General features: G+C 43.3%; 2 protein-coding genes across 3 annotated transcripts in view; one reads left to right on the plus strand and one right to left on the minus strand.

Annotated features, from left to right (window-relative positions):
* ldhba (lactate dehydrogenase Ba) lies at positions 1-13845 on the minus strand. Of its 2 annotated transcripts, none has more exons than XM_040141545.1 (8): positions 13724-13845; positions 7363-7499; positions 6107-6224; positions 5414-5587; positions 5150-5323; positions 4818-4935; positions 2264-2387; positions 1-945 (listed from the first exon to the last, which is right to left on the minus strand). In XM_040141545.1, exons 2-8 carry the CDS (start codon positions 7489-7491, stop codon positions 778-780), a joined length of 1005 nt encoding a protein of 334 aa, XP_039997479.1. In that variant the 5' UTR covers positions 7492-7499; positions 13724-13845; the 3' UTR covers positions 1-777. The 2 variants fall into 2 exon arrangements, with proteins under 2 accessions (XP_039997479.1, XP_039997472.1); XM_040141538.1 differs by lacking the exon at positions 13724-13845 and adding an exon at positions 13495-13648.
* Positions 13832-26432, plus strand: part of LOC120797704 — a 15193-nt gene continuing 2592 nt past the window's right edge. Inside the window, exons 1-3 of the mRNA XM_040141554.1 lie at positions 13832-14002; positions 14089-14355; positions 23868-24002. Coding sequence (XP_039997488.1) covers positions 13933-14002; positions 14089-14355; positions 23868-24002 — 472 coding nt within the window. The 5' untranslated portion in view covers positions 13832-13932. The remainder of the gene's footprint in view (positions 14003-14088; positions 14356-23867; positions 24003-26432) is intronic.

The raw sequence follows: 26432 nt of genomic DNA on the forward strand, positions 1-26432 counted from the left end.
ACCCTTCAGGAAGTTCAGTTTATTAAGTTACATGTTGCTGTCTCCGACAGTTTCCAGCACAAAGGTCCAACAGTAAGAAAACGTTGTTTGAAGACAGCAACCCGAGCTGGACGTAACCACTCCTCTCCCTTTGCTAACACCGAGGACACAAGAGGGGAAGAACGACCACCGTCACACTCACAATGTCACAACTTAACCTATGTTACCCTAAGTGTGCAGTCGCCTCTCTACTGTCCTACTTCTACCACTTTTAGATGAATGCAGGAGGAAAGCAGTGTCCTTTTGGATGTTTAGGGTCTTTCTCTAGTTCTTTCTCTCAGTGATTCCTTGCAGGGAATTTAATCAACGACTCAGTGCAGTAAGTGGTGGAGGAGGACTCTGACGCTTTGGGCTGTTTTGAGGGTTGTGTTTGATCCTGGTCTAAACATCTGAAACACAGTGTACACTACAGAGGTCGTCTTTCATCTCCTAACACAAACACAGTAACACAGTAACTTCAGTCTACAAGCTGTTTGGGAGCAAATGTGCTTATTTTTTCAAAGGATCATACAAGTGTTTTTAGACTCACAGGTGACAGGTGATTGACAGGAAGTAGGCGTTGACAACACTGACATGAGAATGGCCATATCAGGCCCGATGACAATTTTCATGAAAAACACTGATATTATCCTTTAAAATAAGAGCAATACAATCTAAGAGAAAGGGACGTTATGAAAGGTGTGTGTGCGTGTCGACAGGCCTCTGCATGAAGGGCGTGTGCTATATTTGCAGGTAGGTTCAGATGTCCTTGAGGTCCTTCTGGATGCCCCACAGCGTGTCGGCACTCTTCCTCAGCTGGGCCACCTCGGCGTCGGTCAGGGTCATGTTGATCACGCTGCCCACGCCGGTGCTGTTCAGCACGCAGGGCAGAGACAGGAAGACCTCCTCGCCAATACCATACATGTCCTGAGGAAGCACGCGCACACATACGCAGAGTTAGGTGGGGGCGAGGCTCTAAGACACTCGCAAACGTTGACACAATATATAGGCATCTAGCTATATGGGGGGCGTTAAAGGAATAGTTCAACATTTAGGGAAATATTTATTACTCAATATTAGGACTTGTGTCCTTTCTTTCTGAGAGTAAGATGAGAAGATGGTTTTAGGGGGAGTTACGTGCTGGAACTATTTTCTTTGACAAACAGCAGTTTATCCGTCCGCCAGCACTGCTCTGCTGTGTCTCTGGCTACAGTGTGGGTTCTGAGATGCAGTTCGCGAGCGCAGGTTTTGGTTTCGGTTTTGGTATCTTTACAGGCACGACGGTACCAAACCCGGGAACCTCACTGTGACGACGACAGGACTTCAGGAAGCTGCAAACAGTCAAGTAGTTCCAGCATGTCACTGCTTGTAAAACCACGAAGTGTCCGACAGATACAACAAATGAAAACAACACGTTAGCTGTATTTTTGAACTTTGGACAGAGCCAGGCTAACTGTTTACCCCTTCATGTCAGTCTTCATGCTGAGCTAGGCTAACCGCACTCTGACTCAAGCCCCGTACTGAAGGCACAGACATGGGATTAGTAACTGAACATATCACTCTAAGGAAGGAAGGAAATTAAGCATATTTCCCAAAATGATGAACTATTTCTTCAAAAATACACAAGATGTGAGACAGTATAGTATACGCACTCGAGCAATCAGCCACAACAGATTTGCTACTATAATAACATAATAACTGACCTAAAGCCCCTATTTGTCAAATACCTATGTGGTTTTACCGTCTTTGAAATAACTCTTGTGGCGTAAGATTTTGCTCATAGAAAAATGAGACATTCCCACTGAGAACTGGTGCAGTATGTGTTGCTTTCAGACCTTCATTGTCAGTGTCCTTTGGATACTGGAGGATAACAAAGTGCAGTAATGGCAGAGGAGAATGGATGAAGGCTGTGACCATGTGATAACAAGTCCAAAAATAATCAGGCAACCATAGCTTCCATAAGCGACAACTGCTTTATTTAGGCTTTGGGTCGTGGGCAAGGTTAGACTAGCAACCAGGCATAGTAGGCAACTGCCCTGGGGCCCAGAAGACTCCATAGTCATTGTTTCTGAGTTGCTTTGTTGTAATTTTATTCATTGCAAATTTGATTGGGAATAAGCCCCGCTAAAGCTCCACAGCAGCAGGAGTTATAAGAAAATCCAGGCATTATTATGGGTCCAGTAAACGGGACCTGCTTATGTGTGTACGTGTGCGTGCTGGCATGGTGTGTCTATGTGTGTCTGACCTTGACCATGGTGGAGACAGGGTGTACCCGGCTCATGTTCTTGATGATGCTCTCAGTCAGGTCGGCCACGCTCAGGCCGATGGCCCAGTTGGTGTAACCCTTCAGCTTGATCACCTCGTAGGCACTGGGACACAACACAGTACTCTGTTAACATAATATGTGTCTTTGTGGTGTTAAGACACCGGGGGCCTGCTATGCTGCATGTGCATTTAAGAGAACGGGGAAAGTGGTCGTGGACTTTCGGACCCTAATGTAAACATACAAATATACAAATAGAGCAACCTTTTTTATAGAAATGATACTGTATGGTCTTCTGTATGTGCGTTAAACAATATAATTCATTAGATTCTTTCTACAATCGCATTAGCTATTACTACTTCATAGTGTGTATTTTTAAGTGATGATGCCGTACTAATGATTATAGTTAGAAGTAAGGAAAACGTAGTAACACGAGCTCTTCAACGATAGTCAATTAACACATCACAAGTCGAATGATGAAAGCCCACTAATAAAAATGATGGTGGCTGTCAGAGCCAGTTAAACTGATTGCTCTTTAATGCACATATGTATATATGAATGAATGACATAACTGAGTAACCGTCTTTGATACACAGGCCATCATGAAAATGAGCCTGAGCTCTGACAGGCAGTTAATGAAAGACGCTCGCATGAGGGTAGGAGATTCCATTCCCACCGGGCCGCCTGCACTAAAGCTGTAATCACTCACGACCTCAGATAGCAGAAGCAGTCACTGCTCTCGCAATGACAGACAGCGTTAAATAACGACACACGCATCGGACATCTGGCTCTTTCCTTGCTAAATGCTCCGCTATGTTCACCAGCTGGTCTCTGGCTGCGCCTGTCCGCTGTTTGCTACTGAGCAGGTAGTGGACGGTGGCTTTTTAGAGGTTTTTCATTGAAAACAGCTGCCTGCTGCTGCTGGAAACAACACTATCAGAGCTCCAGCAGTGAACCAAAGCAGTAATGCTAGGGGCTGTAACACCAAAACAATAGGCTGAAAGAGGCTAGAACGCTCTGTCAATCTGAGGAGAACTGCTGGAGTTGATAATTCTCTTTGGGTTTTTCGCTACAAGAACAATCCGTCACATTACATGTAGTCATTTGATCGATTTCTTATATGACAGTATTTATTTGTGCAGCTTTAACTTTGTTAAAATATCAAGGAGTTTAAATTCTAATAGCAAGTTATGTGGTAGATACTCATTTATGTTGCAATATGAATAGTAAACACATTTCACGTTTTGTAAAATCCAATAAAAGAAACCCTTAAAGAGCGATTGTTTTGAGTCACTGAAGCTAGTGGAACAGAGGCTAAAGCGGACGTTACGTCAAGACTTTGGCTCTCTATAGATACCTTTGTGCTGAGACAGGTTAGTCCAGGCTACTGGATGTTAATTTGGATGTTTAGCAGTTACTCAAAACACATGACTCCTACAAGTGTGCGATGGAAGTGAAAAGCTGTAAATGCAGGGTATTGAAAAGATATTTAGATCAGTAGCGTAGCTGGGATTGAATTGACACCTATGAGTCTAAAATAAGCCTCGAAGATGATAACCTCAGTTCTGTCCTATTACATCATCTATAATATAACCCTATTAAGATAACATAATCAAACCTGCAGGTTTTATTTCATGCTAATACTTTTACTGGGCACATGCACGGCAGACTGTAAAATTCTCAAACAGACATAATGCGTAACACCAACACAGTGTAAGAGACGATGCTAGTTCTGAACAAAGCGTTTCATTAACAGAAACACCAGAACAGCACTGGCCAAAACTGCCAATGCAAAGCCCTAGGCAGCTACATTAACTCACGTACAGTAGAGTATTTAAGAAATGATGGCCAGCCAATCCTGACCCACTGTACGGTCAGGGCTTCGATTGTAAAGTATAGAAACATAGATATCTCTTCCTTTGCCTTATCAATCACGGATTGCGTAGTGGGGAATTACTGAAGTGTGGGTCGACGGGCTGAATCTTTTCCTGCCCGGGGGTCAGTTAGTCTGTCAATCACCTGGGCTACATGCTGACTTAGAGGCAACAGGAGTTCAAGAAGCAGGCCAGCCGGGCCCAGTGTGCCGTGAGCATGACTGTTGCAAGGCTTCTTCCGCCATGTCACCTGGCCGTCGGTTCGGAGTTGGGCGCACCTCTAACACGTGGGTGGCAGTGACAGCGTTGCTCATTCTCTTTTTTACGGTGTGGTCTCTTGAAAAACTTACACTAAGAGCTCTGTTCGTTGCATGTTATACATTTAGCTTTTACACGAGTTAGCTGGTGTCATCGCCATTGGTTTTCTTGTATGCTTTTGACTTGATGAACCCTGCTGTTGCCCGCTGGCTGAGTGGCCTCCGCTGGCTCCCGCTGGACCTATACTACCTACTTCATACATTTTAGTAACTGATCCATCTGTCAAATGGGTGGCACTGGCATAGGCCCACCCAGGACCTACCCTACCTCTGTGATTTAGAGGAGAAATTTGACATTTCAGAGATTTTTCAAACTGCTCTCTAAGGAGAGCGTACGCAGCGTACCTGTCCACCACAGCCTTGTGTGTGGCCTTCCACTGTTCTTTATCAGTATCGGTGCCGATCTCAGGATTCAGCTTCTGCAAGTTGACTCCAGCCACGTTGGCACCGCTCCACACAGGCACTGGAAAAACAAAACACACAAACACACAGTTAAAACTGTGCTATGCATGATTTTCATGTAAAATTCCACTCACTCTTTCAGTGCAGCTTCAACAGAGAAGTACCCTGAATGATTCCCTGCAGACAACATTATATTATATAGACTATAACATGCTACATTCCTATGATTGTTAAGTAATGATAAATAACCGAGTGTGTCCTCTGTGTTTACCCACCGCTGGTGTCTCCGTGCTCGCCCAGCACCCAGCCGTTGAAGGAGCTGGCGTGGATGCCGAGGCGTTCGGCCATCAGGTAACGGAAGCGGGCTGAGTCCAGGTTGGTGCCGCTGCCAATGACACGGTGCTTTGGCAGACCGCTCAGCTTCCAGGTGACATAGGTCAGCACATCAACTGTGGAGGGTGTGTTACACCCAGGGGTTAGTGATATGTAGAATACACAAACACACCAAAAGATGATACTGTGTGCATTAGTATATTTACCCGGGTTGGAGACCACGATGAGCGTGCAGTTGGGACTGTACTTGATGATCTGGGGGATGATGGACTTGAAGACGTTGACGTTCCTCTGCACCAGGTTGAGGCGGCTCTCGCCCTCCTGCTGGCGAACACCAGCCGTCACCACGACCAGGCGGGAGTTGGCTGTCACTGCGTAGTCTGGAGGAGGAGAAAACGAAAGATTTATACATTTTATCATCATTGCTCTATAATGCACATATGTATAAATGAATGAATGACATAACTGAGTAACCGTCTGTGATACACAGGCCGTCATGAAAATGAGCCTGAGCTCTGACAGGCAGTTAATGAAAGAAGCTCGCATGAGGGTAGGAGATTCCATTCCCACCGGGGCCGCCTGCACTAAAGCTGTAATCACTCACGACCTCAGATAGCAGAAGCAGTCACTGCTCTCGCACCGACAGACAGCGTTAAATAACAACACGCTCAATGTTCGTGTACAAGCAGAGCAGTTATCAAGGTCTCTTACGGCTCTGTTTAACGGCCACGACAGGATACAGCCTCGGATCTGAGAGCTCAACCTGGGCAGACCGCTCAGCTGTAAGACCTCAGGAAGTGATTTCAGATCTGAGGCGTGATAGTTAGAGACGTCTTTCCTCAGGGAAGGATAAGAGCTAACGCGTACAGTGCTGCAGTACGTGGACAACAGTTCCTGACCTTTGTCAGCGACTATCTTGGAGGTCTTGAGAAAGAGGCTGCCGTGCTGCAGGTCCATCATCTCTCCTTTCAGACGATCCTCCATCACATCCACAAGAGCCAGCTCATCACACAGGTCCTGACCGCAGGGGGGGAGAGAAAGATGAAGACAGTAAAAGAGGAGGATTTAATTGATCATAAATATGACAGTTATACTTCATTTGTTTATCATTTATTCATTATTTATTGATGTATTCGCTTTGTTATAATGGTGTGCTTCTGCCTGTTGGGATTTATGTAACAGCGGAAAGTGAAGACATCATGCTAAATGCATCTGTGGGGGTCCTCTTTCTCCTACAATTGTAATACAACCTTCTGTTTATACACGGCTTGAATCAGAGTGTGGACAGCTTGTGGACAGTGTGTGGCTTTTGCCAATCAGTTTAAATCCGGTTGTTTTGGGGCAACTGGTCGATCAAGGTCTTTGGCTTTATTTCCAATAAATTTGTATTGGATAAAAAAATTTCTCAGCCCATCAGTGTTTTGTCTGTTTCTTATGTCCAGAGTGTTTTAATAGGGTGAACTTTCAACAACACTGTCAGTAGGGTTCTCATTTTTAATTTTTTTGGTCATAAGGCATTTTAAAAATGAACATTTTGTCACAGAACTTTAAGTTTGTTGCGTATCAAGTGCAAAATATATTAAAATGAAAATTCAGCTCATTCAAATACATAAATATATACTTTATAAAAAATATTGGTAGAAATATTAGTTACATATTTAACATGTATGTGAGCATACATGTACTGTATTTTTTAAAACATGCTTTACTCTGCAACAAATACCTTCATGTTTAAAATATTTATTTTAAAAAGGCATATTTACAATTTCAATTGTAAAGAGTGAATTCATCTGATATAATAATCCCTATCGCTCTGCCAACGAGTGATGACAACATGCTTTTTACACACCCTGTGTAGCTGTGATGTATCATGGCAATATAGTACAATGCTACGTGACAGCTGCAGAACAGACCATATCAGACCACACCCAGCTGTGACGTGGCATTAAAACCAGCTACCAGTTTTACTGTTGGGGCTGATCGGTGTATGTGGAATATAAGGCCAAATATGTGACTTTTGGATAATGGATACTGGTGGGAAGAATACTGTACATTGGCATGTATATTACATATACATAATTGACACGTATGGCCATTGACTCTCTTCTTTTTCTCCTGTAATAAAACTGCTGCTGAGGGCGTTGCTGTGTCTTACCCGCAGCAGGATGCTAACGGCGCAGGCCATTCCCACCTGGCCCACCCCGACCACCGTCACCTTGTTCCTGGGAGGCTCAGCGGGGCTGCTGGCCAGAGGGCTGATCAGCTTCTGCAGAACTGAGGACATGATCACAGCTGCAGGGAGACACAGAGAGGACACGTTCTAGTGAGCAGGCCCCACAGCACAGTAGCCCAGACAGACATTATTTAGTGTTATACAGCCTCCAAGCCTTGTTTTTCATACAATAAACAGCCTGTGGACTGTTTAACAATATTGTACCTAAATGTTTTAGTGTAGCAACACGTATGTCTAAGGTCCCAGAGACACAGAGCTATCCCTCAGCGGGTTGGGGGTCAACAGGGAAGAATGAAAGGTAAACAGGTTATTAATTTCACAGTCTAACAACAGTTGCCTCAATACTTATTTCCACCAACACAATCATAAAACATGTGAGTGAACAGTAGGCCTACAACTAATTAGTATTGTCAACATCCATGATTCCGTGGACCAATTCTTCAATTAATGGATTCACGGTCATAAAATGGTCTATAAAATGCCTGAAAACTAAAAAATCTCCATCGTAAGTTCTCAGAGCCCAAGTTGACATCTTCAAATGTGTTGTTTTGTCTGACCAGCACTTAGGGAACCCAATGATACTCGGTTTGCTGTTATAAAACAGAGAGAAGCAGCAAATCCTCACAATGAAGTACGAAACGAAGCATTAACTGATTATCACTATTGCCAGCGATTCATTTTCTGTCAATCGACTTATTGATTATTAGTTAACACTCAGGACCAGCAGTAGTTTTTCTAAATAAAGTATGTTATTCAGCATAACACACATAATCCTCCACATACGAGAATCCGCCCAAATGTAAATAATAACAAAATGACCAAGTCTACAACCAACAACACAACCCATCTTGGTTTGTAGGCTGCCGACACAGAAATACAAGCAGTTACAACCATTAATGTATGACCATGCTTACAATCACTTACAGGAAGAGGCACGGATGGGCATCAAAAAGCGAGACATCATGACAGAGTCCAAGTGCAGGAACCAGACCCAGAAATCAACAACTTACTAACTGACTAAAACCCGGTGTCCAGTTTATATACTGAAGCCTTATCAGGAGTTTTTCTGCCATCATTTTCTTCACCTTCGGTAACAGCATTATCACTGTCCCAACATCAACACAAAGTTGTTCGAACATCATGCTAATCTGTACATACATGATGTGTTTGCGTACATTATCATGGCCACTGTCATATCCGTCTGTACAGCAGTTTCGCTGTACACGGACAGTAGTTATCATCTCTGATGCTGTCATCCTCTGACACCAGATGGCTGATGCAGAGTCTGACACTTATCACAGGAATAAGGAGTTCTTCTTAGGTGTGCGATGTTGCATGACGCCAAATGAAACCGAAGTAGTCGTAGATCTGTGAACTGAAAAACATTACTGACACCACATAACTGAAATACCTTCTCTTGTAATGGGGCAACTAGACAGAGACACTAAGAAGCACTGTATGAATTAAAGCCAGCATGTGCAGTATTACAAAACGTCCTACTTTTGTCCCCTCCCCAAACGCTTAAAGGTATGTCAAGTTAATTTCACATTACTTTCTCAAACATTCGCAAATCTTTCATTTAGGGGCGCTGCAGAAGGCAACATGATGCACTGGTTTAGAGGTGTTCACTGGTCCTCACGGTTAGTTTACTGAGTTAGTTCTGACTCAGGCCAGTTCCAAGCTCTATTCAGTCCTGTTGTATTGCCCCAGGTCTCATGTCTATGCGTCAATATGCATAATGACCAAGTGGATTTTAGCACACTCTCTAACAACTCCGATCATGTGGTGCAATATAATCATCACAGAAGAAAAATTGGGTTTTTGAGGCACACATTGAGTTGATCTGTGAAGGTAAAGGCATATTTTTTTTGTGTTGCCCCAAAGGCAAAAAGCAATCAGAGAAAAGAAGAAAATGAAGGACAGGCTATCAACTACTTGTTGTATGAGGACTGGATGTAGTACTGAACTGTAATAAGGAGCCCTAGTGTAGTGGTCACAGTCAAAATTGCAGACATAGGACCCCCACAATGAGTGGACAAGAGGAACATTCTAAAAATGACCCCTGAACAGTAACAATTTGAACCTTGTCTAATTATATTACAAAAGCTGCATAAAGTTATTATTTTCATGCTATTCATGTGTTTGGGCCGTTAATCAGGCTCAGTCAGACTGAGAAAGAAAGAAGACAGAAGAAGATTGTCTGGTGTGTGTGCTGGGTGAGCAGTTGTCAATGGTCCTGAATGGGCTGCCATGTTCGGATTCATTATCCGTTTAGTAATAAACCCGTGATGATGAGACAGATTGGCTCATTCTTGGCTTGTTCAGTTCCAGAGGGAGGAGATGATTTCCCCAAATCCAGTAGCCTGTCCCCCTGGACGACCAATCTGGACATAATGGACCATAGACTGAGTGGACAGATACAGAACATCTCAGCTGCAACAGTCACTCTGTCTCTGTTTGTTGGTCTCTGTACCCAGATATGCAATACACATAATATACACAAAAGTACACTTGCAAAAACACAAGTTACACAAACACAATACATGTGTCCAAACTCAAGACGCATATAACCTGTTTAGTACACCCCACATATTTTTTACATATTATAATTTTGTTTGTTTTTTTTCAAACCAAATCATTCAAGGTCCACTCACTAGCTATCTCCCTGAAAGTTCAGGAAATGAGTAACTAAATTCCGTAGACCTAATACCAAATAATTTGACCAGTACTACCTGTGCTATGGCACTCAAAGAACTTTTCTTCTCCGAGTCAGACTACTGTATGTATCACCCCAGCCCTGCCACTTTGTGTTTTTAAACAGCAAAATAACACAGAAATAACACAGAAATGGGCATGTTTATTAGTGCACATTTTTTTCACAGGAACTTATTACATTTTCTGATTATCAGCTAGCTCTTAAACAATAAAAGTTTTTACAACTGACTACAGCTAGGAATGTCGCGTTAATTACGTTATCGACTTATCGTACAATACTGGACGTTACCTCGATAATTTTTGCTGACTTTCCAGTTGTGTTTACACGATTTTTTACATAAGAATTACACCAACATTTTAGCCAATGTGACGCCAAAATAAACACCGATATATCGGTTGGACGAATTTATCATCTGACAATGGCCCATCGCAGACATATCGGTATCGGCGTATATGTTGTCTGTTATGCACCAATGTCATAACTCTTTTTTGACAGCGCATAATTTAGAATAAGATGCTTGGGGTAATTTAGAAATTTTGCCATCACATGGTTTGTTCAGCATTGTCTGACTCCATTGTTTACAATACTCTCAGCAATGTCTGCAGCACATGTAGCAGAGTACCCATCACAGCTGAGCAGACAGTGGCGTGGAGTCAAGCGCTGAATTCGAGGTAAGTTGCTAACTAGTTTATGAAATACATTGCTTAAAAATTAATGAACAACGATGCATGTATATAAAGAATATCGGCCGATATATTGTTATCAGAGCTTTTTACCCACTAAAATCGGTACCTGCATCGGCCCGAAAAATCCAGTATCGGTCAGGCTCCAATTCTCACTATCATTGTAAGACTTGGGAGCAGTGACTAAGTGTTTTTTTTCACAGAAAAAAATGTGCTGAGACACGTTTTGCTGTCGTTTCTGGTCGCGCTACTTCTGTCTGCTCTCCGTGCCGGGGTTTCACTGCAGGCGGGGCTCAGGCAGCTCCTTCACACAAACACACACACACCGCAACCGCTACAGTCAACCAGGTGAAGTGAAGATAACCTGTTACTCGAGGCTAACGGGTGTTTTTCCTGATGACCACATAATTCCAGCCAGAAAGTCTGGAAAAATAAGTCCAAATGGACTTGGTTTCAAAGCCGCACTCCACTACTTCAATGTGGGAACATTTTGGGTTTAAGGCGCATGAGAGAGGAGCCCATTAACGCAAATGAGCCAGTTTGTCGACTTTGTTTAAAAAAACTGCCAATACAACCGTATATTGCCTGTTTAGGAGTTAATGACTCTCTATATCCCTGTGCCAAATGTGTAATATTTATTTAAGTGCAATTTTTGCTAACAGAGCCCAGAAGTCCATCCTATTGGTTTTGGGTGTGTGGTTTTACTTTATTTATGTTTAATTTATTTGGGATATTTTAATATAATTTTCACGTTCCAATTCTGATGTGTGAAAATTCTTAAGTAGTTAAAGGTCATTGCTCTTTGAAAGGATGTACTTGCATTATTGTGCTATTATATTATCATTATATCAGTGGCATAACTTGGTCTTAAAATGACAATAATATCGTTTATCGCAATTATTTCTGGGACAATATATCGTCCCACAAAAGTAGTTATTGTGACAGGCCTAACTACAGCTGTAATTTATTGCACAATAACATCATCCATCCTGGACAGGTTGCCAGCCTATCACAGGCCAGAGACACCGTTTGTCACGTCACATCTACGGGCAAGTTAGAGTTGCCGAATAATCTAACCTGCACGTCTTTGGACTGTGGGAGGAAGCGGGAGTACCCGGAGGAAACCCACGCAGGCATGCAGGGAGAACGTGCAGTCTCCACACAGAAAGGCGCCAGCTAAACCGGGGTTCGAACCCAGAGCCTTCTTACTGTGCTAACCACTGCACCACTGTGCCGCCCTCAAAATAACATCAAAATAGTTATAAATTTAGCACAAATTTTTGTTTTTAAAAAGACAGAAAAACTAGCACAACCAAAGTTTCAGACCACAGTGGATGACATGAGTGACAAGATAGCAATAAATTCATTTCTCAATGTAGGATCACTATCATACACCTACATTTTTCCAGTGTATTCTATACAACGATGACTATGTCTGTCCAAACACAAAGATTTCCAACTTTGTCAAAGTGTCACAAGTTCATTTCATCCTTTAATGTTACACTTCCTCATAAACAGCACTGCTCTCTCAACGAGTTTCAGTATCAACAGGAAGTTAGACTTTCCAACTAAAGGTCAAAGGATCACATTTATTTATCAGACTATCAGATCAGGAGACAAAAAAAATTGTTCCAGCAAAACCACAAAAATAACTGAACCAAATTAGCAATACATTCGGTAGATCTTAATCTGCAAACGCTGATCAGCCGCAACATTACAGCCACGGAGTTGTACTATATGAGAAAGAAAATGAAATGAAACCACTTGATTCGGACCCCCGTGGACCCCAACACAGATCCACGAAGGTCCCCGGGCCTCAGTTTGGGAACCACTGAGCTTCGCTATCAGTACAAAGAACAAAGCGCTGCGAGCTCGTTTTGTCCTGTAATATTTAGCCTGCTGGCACAGGCTGCCAACTAGTTAAGATATCAGCTCAAGGTCAAATGGACGCTGGAAAACAGGTGGTCAAGGGGAGGTGGTTTGTGTCCATAAAGAGACACACCTCCATGGCCCTATAAACCGGGCTGTGCCTAACTGGCACTTGTTCAGGAGACAATGGGGCTGCTGAATTGCACAATGCCCCATTTTAGCCTCCAAAAATCCGTTTACTGTTCCACAACGGGCTGACTGCCGCGATGCGTCCTATCAGCACAACACGTTAGTGTTTGAAATCTGTTAGTAAATTGACCCTCTGGTTTGGTTCCGCTCTTCTCCTCTCATTTTAGTGGGACTGGGGTTACGTAAGAGCCGGGCCCGAGCCCCGCAGTCGCCCTTGACTTCGGTGATGCTGAGACACAGTGAGAAAGGAGGCTTCTCGGTTGTAAAGGCCACTAAAGGGTCGAGTGAGCAAACACTCGAAAAAAAATAACGGCTTAATGGCCGCTTGGAATCGGAGCTCCGACGGCGGGAAGGTCTGCCTGCACATACACAGTATAACCTCAACGTCAAGTGCACAGCGGGAAATACGGCAACATTTGGGCGTAAATAAAGATGCGTCCCCGTCCGTGTGGTGGAATGTAAAGCAAAAGCCCGACCGCTACGGCGGCTGCACTTTGCACACTTGGTAAGCTATTAACTGTAACACATGCTGAGAGGATCCAAATTTCGCTGGTAATTAACCCCCCCCCAAAAAAACTAAACTAAACATAATATTACCCGATAGCTGCTGAACTATCTCAACTGGCGAGAAACGCCGATGTAGAGTGCCCCGTTGTTTCAAACTCGAATTCAGTTTAACTGCGCGCACACTGAAAATGGATTCTCTCCGCGGGGATGGCGACGCCGAAGCATCCATTGCTGCCGAGGCGCTCGGCACGCCTCGGCGTCCGGCAGCCCCGAGCCCCCGGCCACACACAAACAGCAGAAAACGCGCAGAAACACTTACATCGTTACAGCCGTTCCGAAAGGCTGGGGCTGGGCTATGTGGTCCGGCGGCCGGCGGGGAGATGGAGCGAGACGGCTAATGTGGAGCTGAACGGGCAGCAGCGAAGAGGAGGAGGAGGAGGAGGAGGAGGAGGAGAAGGAGGAGGAGGAGGAGGAGGTGGAGGTGGATGGATTTCCACTGTGACCGAGCTGGGTTTACACGTACGTGGGATGAAGAGGAAGGGAGCCAGGCTGACTGCGTGGCATTTATATACCCATGGAAGACCGGGAAGATATGATGGTTAGCTGAATAATAGGCTACATTTAAAGCAACAATTATACACATGTATAAATATATACAGAATGATTATTATTTTTGGCTCTCAGTCAAGGAGAAGCATGAATACCAACCTCTGATGATGTATCATAGCTGGACTCCCTCTTTGGATGGGACATCCCGTGCAGCGCTCAGTGGACAAGTCCTGCTCCTCACACTGTTTCTTTCTTCTGAGGCGGGCGGCCATGTTACCCTGGCACACAGCTCTGAAGGCCTCATGTCCTTATTGTGTCCTTATTATATCCTATACAGAGGGAGCTCAGACTCTACCCGTCTCGGAGGGCCACGGGGTTGGTTGAAGACGCTCCACGCTCCTGGTAAATCCCCCTCTTGCCTTCCCAGTCGGGTTTTCCAGACAAAGGATCAGACACTGACGACCAGCAGGAGTTGAATGTACCTAGGTACCTGTACTGAAGTACTGGGCTTGACTCCAGTTTTAGGGAACCCCTACTTTCCATTTTTTGCTGCAGTACCTAGTCAGTTTCAGAGGAAAGTATTATGCTTTTACTACATCTGCTGTATAACAACATTACAGTGACAAAATCCATTTTGCCTGCATTTTGAGTATTTTTACTTTCGATAGGCTACTCGAGTACATTTTGCTGATAACATCTCTGATTTTATTGAAGTGTAACTCTGAATGCAGAAGTTTTACTTTGATTTTTTTTTTTTTTTTTTTTCTTTTCCCATTGTGACTTTCTCATTGTAGACACTTAACTCTCGGTCGTGAGACCCAAATTCACTTCTAACGTATTAGTAGGTATTTAACCAAATAATCACAGAGGCAGTTTCCTTCACTGTAAAGTCAACAGGCCTGTTTACACCTTATCTGGGTGGATCCGGACACAGATGGACTTTCACCTGTAAATTAAACATTCATTATGCCTCAAGGAGAGTCTTATTGCAGTGGATAAAATATCTAACTAAACGGAGCAGTGTAGTCTGCAGAAACATGTGGTTTAGTCTCTGTACTATAATTTGACCATCAGGACATTATAGGATTGGCTGAGGCTTCATTTACCACTTTTCGATATTTCCACACTGTCTTCAGGCTAACATCAGCTCCGCAAGTGGGCTAAAAGTCACAGAGGAATGACACGGGACGCATTTGAGCTCCTTGTGTAGAGAAATTCCCTCTGAAGGCTCATTGTTTACTCAGCACGGAGGAAAGAACGACTATCTCATACTGTTCGTGGCTGTAGTGGACCGTGACCACGCGCATCTGCAGAGGTAAATAATGTCCCCCTCTGTGGCCACATCTGTTTTTTTTACTTTGCCCCGTAATAACTTAGCAGGTTCGGTCACCTTTGGGCTTTGAGCGTTTTTCGAGGTCACAGAAGGTTCACTTCAAGCGTTTCATGGGTTCAATGGTTACTGCATCACAGAGAAACGGAGGAAGTCTCTGAACAGAGACAGAATATTTGCCTCTGCTGAGCCACTCCTTCTCTTCCTTCCTCCCTCGCTGCTTCACACTTCACTAAAGTTAAAGAATTTCTACAATCGTTCCTTACTTTCACTTTCATTTATTCACAAATGATCCGAGCAGGAGACAAGGCATCCTCTGATTTCATATGTCTTGGAACAAGACATTAAACTGTTTAAAATGTTTAACTTTCCCACATTGGAGGCAAACTATTGGACATTTACAGTATTTCGTTTTTGCACCGTGAACCCACTGCCCTTTGCTCCGACAACTGAAGTGACAGCCAACGGTAGGCCATCCGTGTGAGCAAGTTGTTCCCTGCAGCCCCCTGCTGAAGCTGCACACATGTCATACATGATGATGATGATGATGATGATCATGATCATGATGGCATTGGTTATACAGGCTGGTACCCAATAGGCCGCCGCAGTCATGCCTTTCTCTTCATCCAATGGGATGAGAGGATGCTGATCCCCTTAAAGGCGCCCACTCATCTGCGTGGAGGGCCATTGTGTGTCTGTGTGTGCGATGGGTGGAGAGGTCGTAGCATGTGAGGAGTGCAACCAAGGGATTAGACTGGCCGGTGGAAGAATGCAGGCTGTTACGTAACACACAGCCCCCCTACAACGTAGCCTACTCTATCAGTCTGCCCTGCTGTTTCTTTATCTCTGACATACAAACATTCTCAACGGTTTCACATATTTCCTACAATGTCCTGCTTTAAACAGTCCTCATGTTTGTCTCAGTGATGAGTAAACAATCTGCTTTGTCCTTGAGGCTGCTGGACCGGATCCAATAGGGAACACGGCTTCCCGGGTTGAAAAAAAAAAACAAAAACTGAGCAAGACAAGGTAGGTTGTGGCTGCAACCAATATGGATGCCGATATTTTCAAGATCCAGTTCACACTTTTCAAGCCCAAGTTCATTTCTAGGGACTTTATTTGCCATTTGCACAGGTACAGAGTACAAGCACACCGACCTCGTGCAGTTCTCTCAGTCATTTCAAGACCAGAAAGGCCAAAAAAGAGAGAGAGTCGAATACACTGAGGGAGACAAATGTCATTAAAGAGAAGAAACGCAGAGCAGTCAGGTCACACCCTGAGTTTAAAAAAACAATGACATTAAATTATAAATGAAAATACAGAAGCCCACTTTTCACCAGCAGACATGTCACAGTGTATTTCCCATGAACCTCTGTGGTTGGTCTAATGCACCAGCTGTAAATTGCATGGTCTGTATTGCACCATGTGGAGGACCTGGGTGTTTAGGCGCTCTATAGGTGAACTCTAATTCAGTTATAGTAAAATGTAATAAAAACAATTCATCATCCTGCACAACACATGCATAATTCTTACAGGAATCCTTCACAGCTCATACATATTGCTGAGGTACTTTGTGTAGTCCTTTTCCTTTTTTATATAATAGGGACCTTCTATATTTAATGGACATTAATGAGCACCAGGCAATTTTTCTCCCTTTCCCTTGCACCGAGCTGTTGCATGGCATTTTATTTAATCCTTTGTTCTCCCTACTGGATCTAATTTTTTTTCACTTTATTTTATTACGGTATGTCTGCCCTTTGTAACCGCTGTGCTATAAGTGCTATATAAACAAACCATGTTACTTTACTGTAGATAGTAAGTTGTTTGGTCTGGGTGTTCAACACAGAATCTAGTGCTGAGCTGCCATACTAGCTGGACTTGACCTGACTTGCTCATTCTTGATCTTGGAAAAAATGTTTACATAAGGTCCACTTAGCAGCTTTTGCTTTTCTTCTGAGAGTGAGGTGGATATCACGCTCATGGCTGTGTGTTAAGTACAGAGACGGAGTCAGGGGAAACAGCTAGCCTGGCTCTTTCCAAAGTTTAAAAAATGCACCCACCCATAACACCTATAAAGCCTACTGATTAACGTTTTATTTCTTTTTATGTCACACAGAAATGTAAAAATGACCATTTGGGGCTTTAGGAGAGTGATGTGCCTGGAGTTTACCTATTTGCCCAGTACCGTGCAGGTTAGCAGTGAGCACAGGTTTTGGTTTTGGCCTCCCTCTAAAAGCACAAACGGTTGTTTTTGCATCTCTGTTTGTGTGCCGATTAAACTAATGATGATACAACCTGATTAGCGAGGTTCAGAGGTGTTGGGAGGGCCGGGCTAGCTGGTTACCCCTGCTTCTGGTCTTTATGCTAAGCTAGGCTAACCATGTCCTGACTCCGTCTCTGTACTTAACACACTGACATCAGAAAATCTCACTCTCAGAAGAAAGTAAATAAGCATATTTGTATATGGCTGAACTATTCCTTTAAGTATTCAGTGGATACTATATTCCATCGCTGTATATTGTTCAGTTTGTGGAATGCAGTATTCTTGCAGTATTATGAGAACTAATAATAGTACCTTGTAACATCTTTGCTGCTATCTGATTTAGTTTTATTAACTAAGAAACTATTAAAACACACGCTGGATTTTCTTTTTATTTGCTGACACTGTGCTGTCTTTTCTTTTGTTTGTCTGTGTTTTCATGCCAACAGCCAGACAAGCGTTACATTTCAACCAGTTTTGGTGAACTTTACCAGCAAGGCCACCAGCAGTGTGAATGCTGGCCTACACAGCGTGACCTCTGGCTATAACAGGCAAAATAAAAGACAGGGTAAGATTATATAATGAGGGTTGAGCCGCTGTATGTGTGCTGAGGTATTGACCACAACAAGCTGCAGTCAGGCAGTTATTGCTGTAAATATGGAAGTGAAATGGTGCGTGCCAACCTTTGCACTTTAGTGACACTGTGCAAGGTCAGCCTCCTGACCTGGACAGGCAGTTTTAAAGCCTCTGACCAATCGGGACGCACACAGCTCTCAGACAGCAGGGGCCACCAATCATAAAGCAGTGGGTGGACAAAAGCATGCATTGTGGTTCTGACAGTCAGGGATAAAATTTGGCAGGCTGAGCGGCCAACTGGGTCAGACGGAACAATTCCACCACTAGATAACCAGAGTGGCCTTATGTAACTGGAGTTAAGGGTGTGAAGTTAAGCCATAGCAGTGACTGTGGTGCTCTCTTAACAAGTGGAACACAAAATGTCATTTCAAGTTCATTCAGTCTAACAAGAATCAGATACCAGCGCTTGTGTCACCTTTAATTTTTCTTTTTTTGCTTTCCACTACCAGTCTGTAAAGAAACCTGGACATAGCACCTGTCACATCAGCCACACATTTCCAAGGGGACCTTTATTTTGAAACATTTTTGAGCTTGAGTGTTGAGTTTACTGCTCACCACCATCTTTGTCACTTACTGGAGCCTGAAAATCCATACTAGGGCAAAAAAAGGACAGCAACCGATGTGCAGGGGCCCTATTAACCCCTCGTTTATCACACGTTCTGTGCAAGCTGTATAGTGTTTCTGTTGCTGCAATACTACCGCAGATTTGCCCCATGGAAATAAAATTTAAAACAAAATTAATACAGACACAAACACGTTCATTTTTAATATATACCAAATAATGAAATTATTAAAACTAGATTTTGGCACAGGGACAGGACCCCAGGATTAAGTACTGCTAACACTTTCATTCTCCCCATTTAGCATTTATAACCGTTATATAAACATTTAATAAATGTCATATAACACAGCTATAATGTAGTTGTGCACAGCTATAAGAAAATGTTTAAGTCTTTGTCAATATAAAGTATTATCAACAGTTATAACTTCTCCTATGAAGACATATCTTATTTTCTTCCAACTGTGTTTACTGAATTGTCATTTATTATCTGTTTATACAGCAGCTTCCACAGGAGGCGTTACAATTGTTGACAAATACATCAATGCTCTGATTTGCTCACAGCTACATTGTAGTCTGTCATAAACCATTTATTACATGGTTATACGGATATAACTGCAAATAGAGGGACTTAAAATAAAATGTGGCCGCTTTATGGGGGCATATGACACTTAGTCATAATGAATAGCTTTATTATGTCTAATAAATCTTTTACTAATGCTTTATCAGTTATAAACCATTAATAGGAACTATTTATGAGTTTCAATAATGAAAATTATCTTTGGCTAGTGTTCATTCTGTCTGTCTGCCACTGAGCAGACTGAGCAAGTTAGTCCAGATGTTCCTTTCCCCAGGAATGTGTTCCATTCTCCTTCGGGGATCCCGAGGCTTTCTCAGGCAAGATAAACATATACAATTACTCCAGTGTGTTCTGGGTGTACACCAGGGTCTCCCACCAGTTGGACGTGGCATCCTTGTAAGATGTCCGAACTACCTCAACTGACTCCTTTCAGTGCAAAGGAGCAGCGTTTCTACTCCGAGCCCCCTCCAGATGTCTGAGCTCCTTACCCTATCTATTAGGCCGAGGCCCGCCACTCTATGGAGGAAGCTAATTTTGGCCGCTTGTATTCGCATTCTCATTCTTTCAGTCACTACCCAAAGCTGATGACCATAGTTGAGGGCTGGAATATAGATCGACAGGTAAATGTAAAGCTTTGCCGTCCAGCTCAGCTCCCTCTTCCCCACAATGATCCAATACAAAGCCTGAACTACTGCTGATGTATGGCCGTAGACTTGGAGAGACCGATAACACTTCATTGATTCCTGTGCGGGAAATTTAGGTGTTACAGCAGCTGAGTGAGTGTCTGAATAAATATACCTAGAAAAAGACAAAAAATATAATAAAATGTAGAATACAATTTTAAAAATATTATATGAAATAAAATAAAAAGTGTGTGGTCAATATCTACGCAAGAATAAAGTAAAGACAGTGGTAGGAGGGAGGCAATTTGAGTTATTTGGCTCTGCTGGGAGCAGTGATGTAGATTGTGTAGTCTGAAAGCAGCAGGGATTTAGGAGCTGCAGTGGCACTCCTTCACACACTGTGGGTGGAACAGCCCATCGCTGAAGGTGCTGCACAGAGAACTTAGGGAGGGGCTGGGAGGTGTTGTCCATAATGGCCAACAGTTCATCTGTCATCTTTGAGCGGGCCTTCCTTATGAGTTTGTGCAGTCTCCTCCTGTCTGCTGCTGCAATGTCACTGCCCCAGGAGACCACTGCATAGAAGATGGCTGATGCCACCACAAATTCATAAAGCAGCTTAAGGTAGAGTCGACTCTGTCCTTTTTTGTACAGGGCACCGGTGTTGTCTGTCCAGTCCAGCTTGTCGTTGAGGTGAACACCCAGGTATTTGTTGACTGAACAACCTCTATGTTCACTCTGTGGATGTTTACCAGTCTAGTTGGGCTATGTTTTTTCCTGCAAAAATTCACCACCCGCTCCTTGGTCTTCGTATTGAGCTGGAGGCTGTGGCGCTGACACCACTGAGCGAAGTCCTGAATCACTACCCTGTATTCATCCTCCTCTCCGTTGGTGATGCCCCTGACAACAGTTGAGTCATCAGCAAACTTATGTAGACAGTGTCCAGAGTTGTATGTGAAGTCTGATGTATAGAGGATGAACAGATATGGAGTGAGGACAGTCTCCGGTGGGGAACCCTGTGATACAGTACACTGTGTCTGACACACAGTCCTGTAGAAGCACATATTGTGGTCTGAACATGATGAAAACATGATCCTCATAATGCTCCTTTCCCCCTCAAGGTGTGAGAGGAATCTGTGGAGGAGGTAGATGACAGTATCATCCACCCTGATGCAAACCGGGCGGATCCATAGTGGAGCTCACCCCTGGACATGGAACTTGGGCTTTGGAACTGGCAAGATGCAGGATGTCTTCCACAGAACCTGTACTCTCTCTAGACTTAAGCTTAGGCTGAAGATGGGCTGGACCACCTCACAAAGCTGGTCTGCAGAGGCCTTGGTAGCAGAACACCTTAGGCCAAAGGTTGATGATGCAGTCATATTATCAGATCTGCGGCCACAAGTCATCGAGCACTCCAGTGAAAGGAGGAGCAGAGCTGTCAATTGATCACGGCTTGGTGGCGAGTTGGGTCAGATGGTGGGGGAGACTGCCGGACAGACCTGGCAGACTGAAATGTCTAATGAAGGGTGAACTGGGAACATCTGGTTGAGGCCCCTGTCTGTGAGGTCTTTAATTCCCACCTTTGGAGGAATTTCTCATACATCCCGGGAAAGGATACATAGAATCTGCGTATGCCATGTTCAAAACCTCCATTGTGGAGGCAGCGCCCTGGAGTTGGGGTTAGAAGGTCATCTGTGCCTGTTGTGGTGGCAACCTGAGAACCTGACGGAGGCCATCAAGCTGAACACGGAGGCCTTTTGGGCTTGGATGGCCCAGGGTTCTCCTGAAGCAGCAGATAGGTACCAGCAGGCCAGAAGGGCTGCAGCTGCGGCGGTCACCAACTCAAAAACCCAGGATTGGCTCAAGTTCCGATCAGCAGGGAAAGAGAACTGCTGACCCTGACTGGGGATATTGTTAAGCGGTGGAAAGAGCACTTTGAGGAACTCCAGAACCTGACCAACACGTCCTCCGTGGAGGAGTTAGAGTCTGAAGACTTGGGGGAAGCCTCATCCATATCCCTAGCAGAGGTCTCCAAGGTAGTTAATAAGCTCCACAGTGGCAAGTGGCCAGGTGTTGATGAGATTCACCCTGAGGCTCTGGACATTGTTTGGCTGTCTTGACTGACAGACCTCTCCAGTGTCAGATGGAGGTCGGGGACAGTGCCTTTGGAATGGCAGATTGGGGTGGTGTTTTAATTCCACAACCCTCTGTTCTTATTAATGGTTTATAACTGACATGTAATACAACAGTTAATTATTTATTAACCATTAATTAGCCATTAGTTACAACTAACAAGAAATCCTTTAGAAAGAATATATTATAAGAAATTGGCATCAAATTTTCTGTTAAATTAGAACAAAGCAGGTGATACACATTAAGTCTGAAACTTCTGTGGCCCCCAGAGTTCCGGGGTTGATAATCCAGCTCTGCTGATGAAGCACAGGAAGGATGAGCAAGAGGCAGATGAATTGATAGGCTGAAACACCTTTCAATCAAAGAAACATCACCCAAAATAAACTCTGACATCTCAATGCAACAGTGATTTTCAAAATCACCACCATAACATCTCAAGAAGTGAAATTTACTATTAGGACCATAGATTTTTTTAGAATATTTTTCATTATGTGTAAAGAGATGTTTTTCTGTAAACCTCAACTAATCAATATTCTTTAAATTAAGAATGAACCAAATATGTTCTTTGTGTAATGTGAAATTTGTCACTCACAGTAATGAACCCACAGAGTATTATCTCCACCTGTGCTTTTTCACAAAGGTCTACTGGGCTTTTTAGCTTCATTTAGATAATTGCTTTGGTTTTACAGCACATTTGCTGTATGGTTCAGTCTCACTGGTCTCATCAACCATCAGGCAGCCGTTTTCAGTGAAAAAGCTCTGATAAACCCACTATACACAACCTGCTCAGCAACAAACAGCAAACAGACACAGGTAGAGACTTGCTAGTGAACATAAAAGAGCAGCTAAAGAGCCAGATATTTGTAGCACATAGTGGGTAGAGACCCAAAACTGAGCCAAAAGAGTGAATATTGTCCTTAACATTCATGGTGTCACAAAAACAAACCCATAATGTTGCTCTCAGTCAGTTGGATGTGTAAGTAGGCAACCGTTTGCAAACACATTATTGATTGAATGCAGTTATAATGTGATATGTCGGTGCAGTGTGTCTGTCAGGTTCTTGTAGAGTTATTCTGCCCCCTAGTGGCCAACAAACAGTGACTGTAGCTTTAATAGATTTTAGTAGTCAGTTTCCTTGGAGTGAACATCTAGGGGCTGACAGCGGGGCGACAGTTTGAGACATTCTAGCATCGCGTTCACCTCTCAGCTGTGGTGGCTGCTGCTCATTTCCGCTACCTTTGCCTCGGTTCAGACACAACAAAAGGCTAATCGCAATAACAGATATCAAATTGCTTTTGACATTAACCCCAAAAAAGAAATCCCCATGACTGAACCTCACACAAGTTGAAACTAACTCAGTAGTGTAGTTGTGCAGCCTTGCATTTCATCCATTTTTCACCTGTTGAGTTGTTTTTCTTGTGTTTCCTTGCTCTCACTGAGGGTCAAAGGTCAGGTCAGACTTTCTCTTTTTTAGCTTTCATTACATAATGAAGGCATAGTGAGGCGCTGTAACTGTGAGCTTCACAAATACACCCCACTTGATTCATAGCACACTCTGCTGTTGCTGCCTCATTTCCTAACTCCCCTCTTTACCATCTAACACTGCATGAAAATTAAAAGCAATGGTTGCAAGCATGCCACACATCTCGGCTGTAAGACTCCTAGAGGCCCAGCTGTATGTGTCTATTTAGTGACAGATGTAACATGTATGTAGTACAAGCATGTCCTTATGATGACCCTGCTCAGTCTGAGGGCCAAGCCAACTTTTTCCAGTAATCCCTCCCGCCTGCCCACAGACACTTCCCAGGACTGCTGTGGAATGGACTCCTCCCACTGCAAATTCTTGAGAGCAAGCCAAGCCAGAGCCCCTCGTCCGCGTGACCAGGAACAACAGCTGCTATTTCAGAGTGACCTCCAAAACTCAGCACAAGGTTGGAAGAACAATAGCTACTTGCATGAATGCATGGATGAATTTGTTTGCACATGCGTGAATGCTGTCTCCTCTTTCCCCTCTGTCCCTGTTCGTTTTCTCTGTGGAGCGGTGGAGCAAGTGTTGATTCTTTCCTCCCTCACTGTAAGAGCCAGACAGCAAAAGGTGGCACTCCCACTCTCACTGAGGCATCAAGCTCTCTACAGAAACTTCCAAGGTTTTGTTTGGTTAAGAAAAAAAGCCTAAAATTTCTTCAGGAAATTCAATACACAACCCCAGCCGTGACAGCGTGGCTTGTGTTGGGTCACAACCGTGAAAGATGCAGTCATGAAACTTTACAGGTGTGTAGCTGAGATCAAAATGAAGGCCGAGTTCGAAGATGGTTGTGGTCCATGTTGATCCCCGGCAGTCGCAGTTTGTGTGATCCCATGACAACATGCTCTCCAGTTTGTTTTTATCATGATTATTTCAAGTCAAGTTTAAACTACAGTCCAAGTAACATGTAAATATCAAGATCTAGTCTACGCTTTAGTCCTTTTGCAAGGCTAGATTACTTACTGAATGAAGTTGGAATTTAGCCTTGGGACCCAGACACAGGGGGGCCCCAAAAGACCCAGGTCCACTGTATATCAATTGGATTTGATTATATGATTAACTGCAAATTTGCTTGGAATTTTTGCCACAAAATTACAATATCAACATAAGCAGACATTGCATTTTTATAATATCTTGGCCCCAACTCCCAGAGGGGTTCTTAGCCCCAATTTGTGTTTCTCAGGTCTTATGATTATCTTCACAGAGCTGAGCATCTATTTTTCTGAAAAAAAAAAAAAGAAAAACCTGGCAATCTTTGAAAACACAGAGTGTTCAGGGCAAAAGGCCTGTTGTCTAAAGACGGATCTTTCTTGGTCTGAAGAACTCTGGCAGCAGTATTTCCCTCTAATGCAGCCTGACATACTGGTATCTTTGGAAAATCTAATGCTTCACCAATCAATATTTCAACAACGGACAAAACGACTATATGTAAAGTAAAAGGGGCCACTCATGGTGAGAATAATCACCAACTCTGCAGTTTCCCTCAGCTCTATGGCGACTTTAGCCTCTTTCAGCTCACTGTTTCGGTTGTTTGTTTGTTTCCAGCAGTGAAAAAGCTCTGATAAACCCACTGTCTGCTACCTGCCCAGTACCAAACAACAGACACAGTTAGAGACTAACTAGTGAACATAGTGGAGCATTTAGCAGCTAAAGAGGCAGATAATTCCCTCAGGAGCTGGTGGAGACCAAAATCAGAGCTAAAAGAGGGTAATTATTGAAATTCATTTGGTGGACACAAACAAGGCTCAAAATGAATGCTGATGTTGATGTGTAAATACCCAACTGTTTGCTTATACAAGAGCCATAACGTGATAATTTGTCAGTGTTGTGTTTTCAGTTTGTTCCGCTGCACCAAGATGGCCAAAAAATACATGACTGCAGGTTCAAACAAATGATTTGCCCCAAAAATCAGGACCTTTGTTTGCCACTGCTTTTTATTAAAGTTTGTTGTTTTGACACTTCACTGACATTGCATTTTAACTTTGTTTTACTCATTTTTTGCTATCTTAGTTGAGTTTGATCTCTTTTTTCTTTATTCTATTTTCGTGATCATTGCCTTGTAAATGTTTTAACATGCTTTTACTCCTAGTGTAAGGTCTTTTGAACTGTCTTTGTGTTTGAAAGGTGCTACACAAATAAACTCACTCGACCTTGCCTTACTTTCAGTGAGACCTATTCATTTTTAAAAGTGTTTAACCACAGTTTTCCACATGAGTCTTGTGGAAACTCTGAGATCTCTGGGTTTGAAATGTACTCATAGAGTCATCATGACTAATCATGCTACACGTCACAACTTCATGAGGGACTGTACGAAAATGATTGGGCTGTGGAAGGGGGCTGAATTCAACTCAGCTGTGTGTATAAGAGATATTGCGGGCAAATAACATGTTTTGAAATTTAACGCTTTGCTCTTTGGAACAGCTATCTAGAAGAAACATCTCCAACACATCTGGTTCTGCAACTCACACATCATGTAATAGATTTAATTATTATGGAAAAGTCAGACGTCGGATGTCATACATATCAGACAACATCATCTGGCTCATGTTTAATTAGCTTGTGTTTATTTTTATTATTTGGAATCCAGTAGTGGGGTAAAAATAGGATGGTGTGAGTCCATCAGCAGCCACAAAGCTCTCGTCTGTGTACCAATCATTCATTCAGTAACTGCTCCCTTTATTCAAAAATAGAGGGTTACTTTATTTTCAGGATTTTGTCATGATGTTTTCAGATACCTGGGTGGGGGGGGTTCACAACTTTTTCAAAGCCAAAGGGAGAGAGTCCATAGAAAATACTAACGCTACTGGGGAGGATCTGTCTTTTTAAAAAAATGTGA

This window comes from Xiphias gladius, chromosome 2 (genome assembly GCF_016859285.1).
Source record: "Xiphias gladius isolate SHS-SW01 ecotype Sanya breed wild chromosome 2, ASM1685928v1, whole genome shotgun sequence".
Classification (NCBI taxonomy): domain Eukaryota; kingdom Metazoa; phylum Chordata; class Actinopteri; order Istiophoriformes; family Xiphiidae; genus Xiphias; species Xiphias gladius.

Coding starts and splice junctions, on each gene's coding strand:
- ldhba (XM_040141538.1), bottom strand. CDS start 13,633: ATGGATGCTTCGGCGTCGCCATCCCCGCGGAGAGAATCCATTTTCAGT. Junction 4,936..5,149: donor CGAGCACGGAGACACCAGCG/GTGGGTAAACAC, acceptor TTGTTTTTCCAG/TGCCTGTGTGGAGCGGTGCC. Junction 946..2,263: donor CTGTCTCCACCATGGTCAAG/GTCAGACACACA, acceptor GTGCTTCCTCAG/GACATGTATGGTATTGGCGA.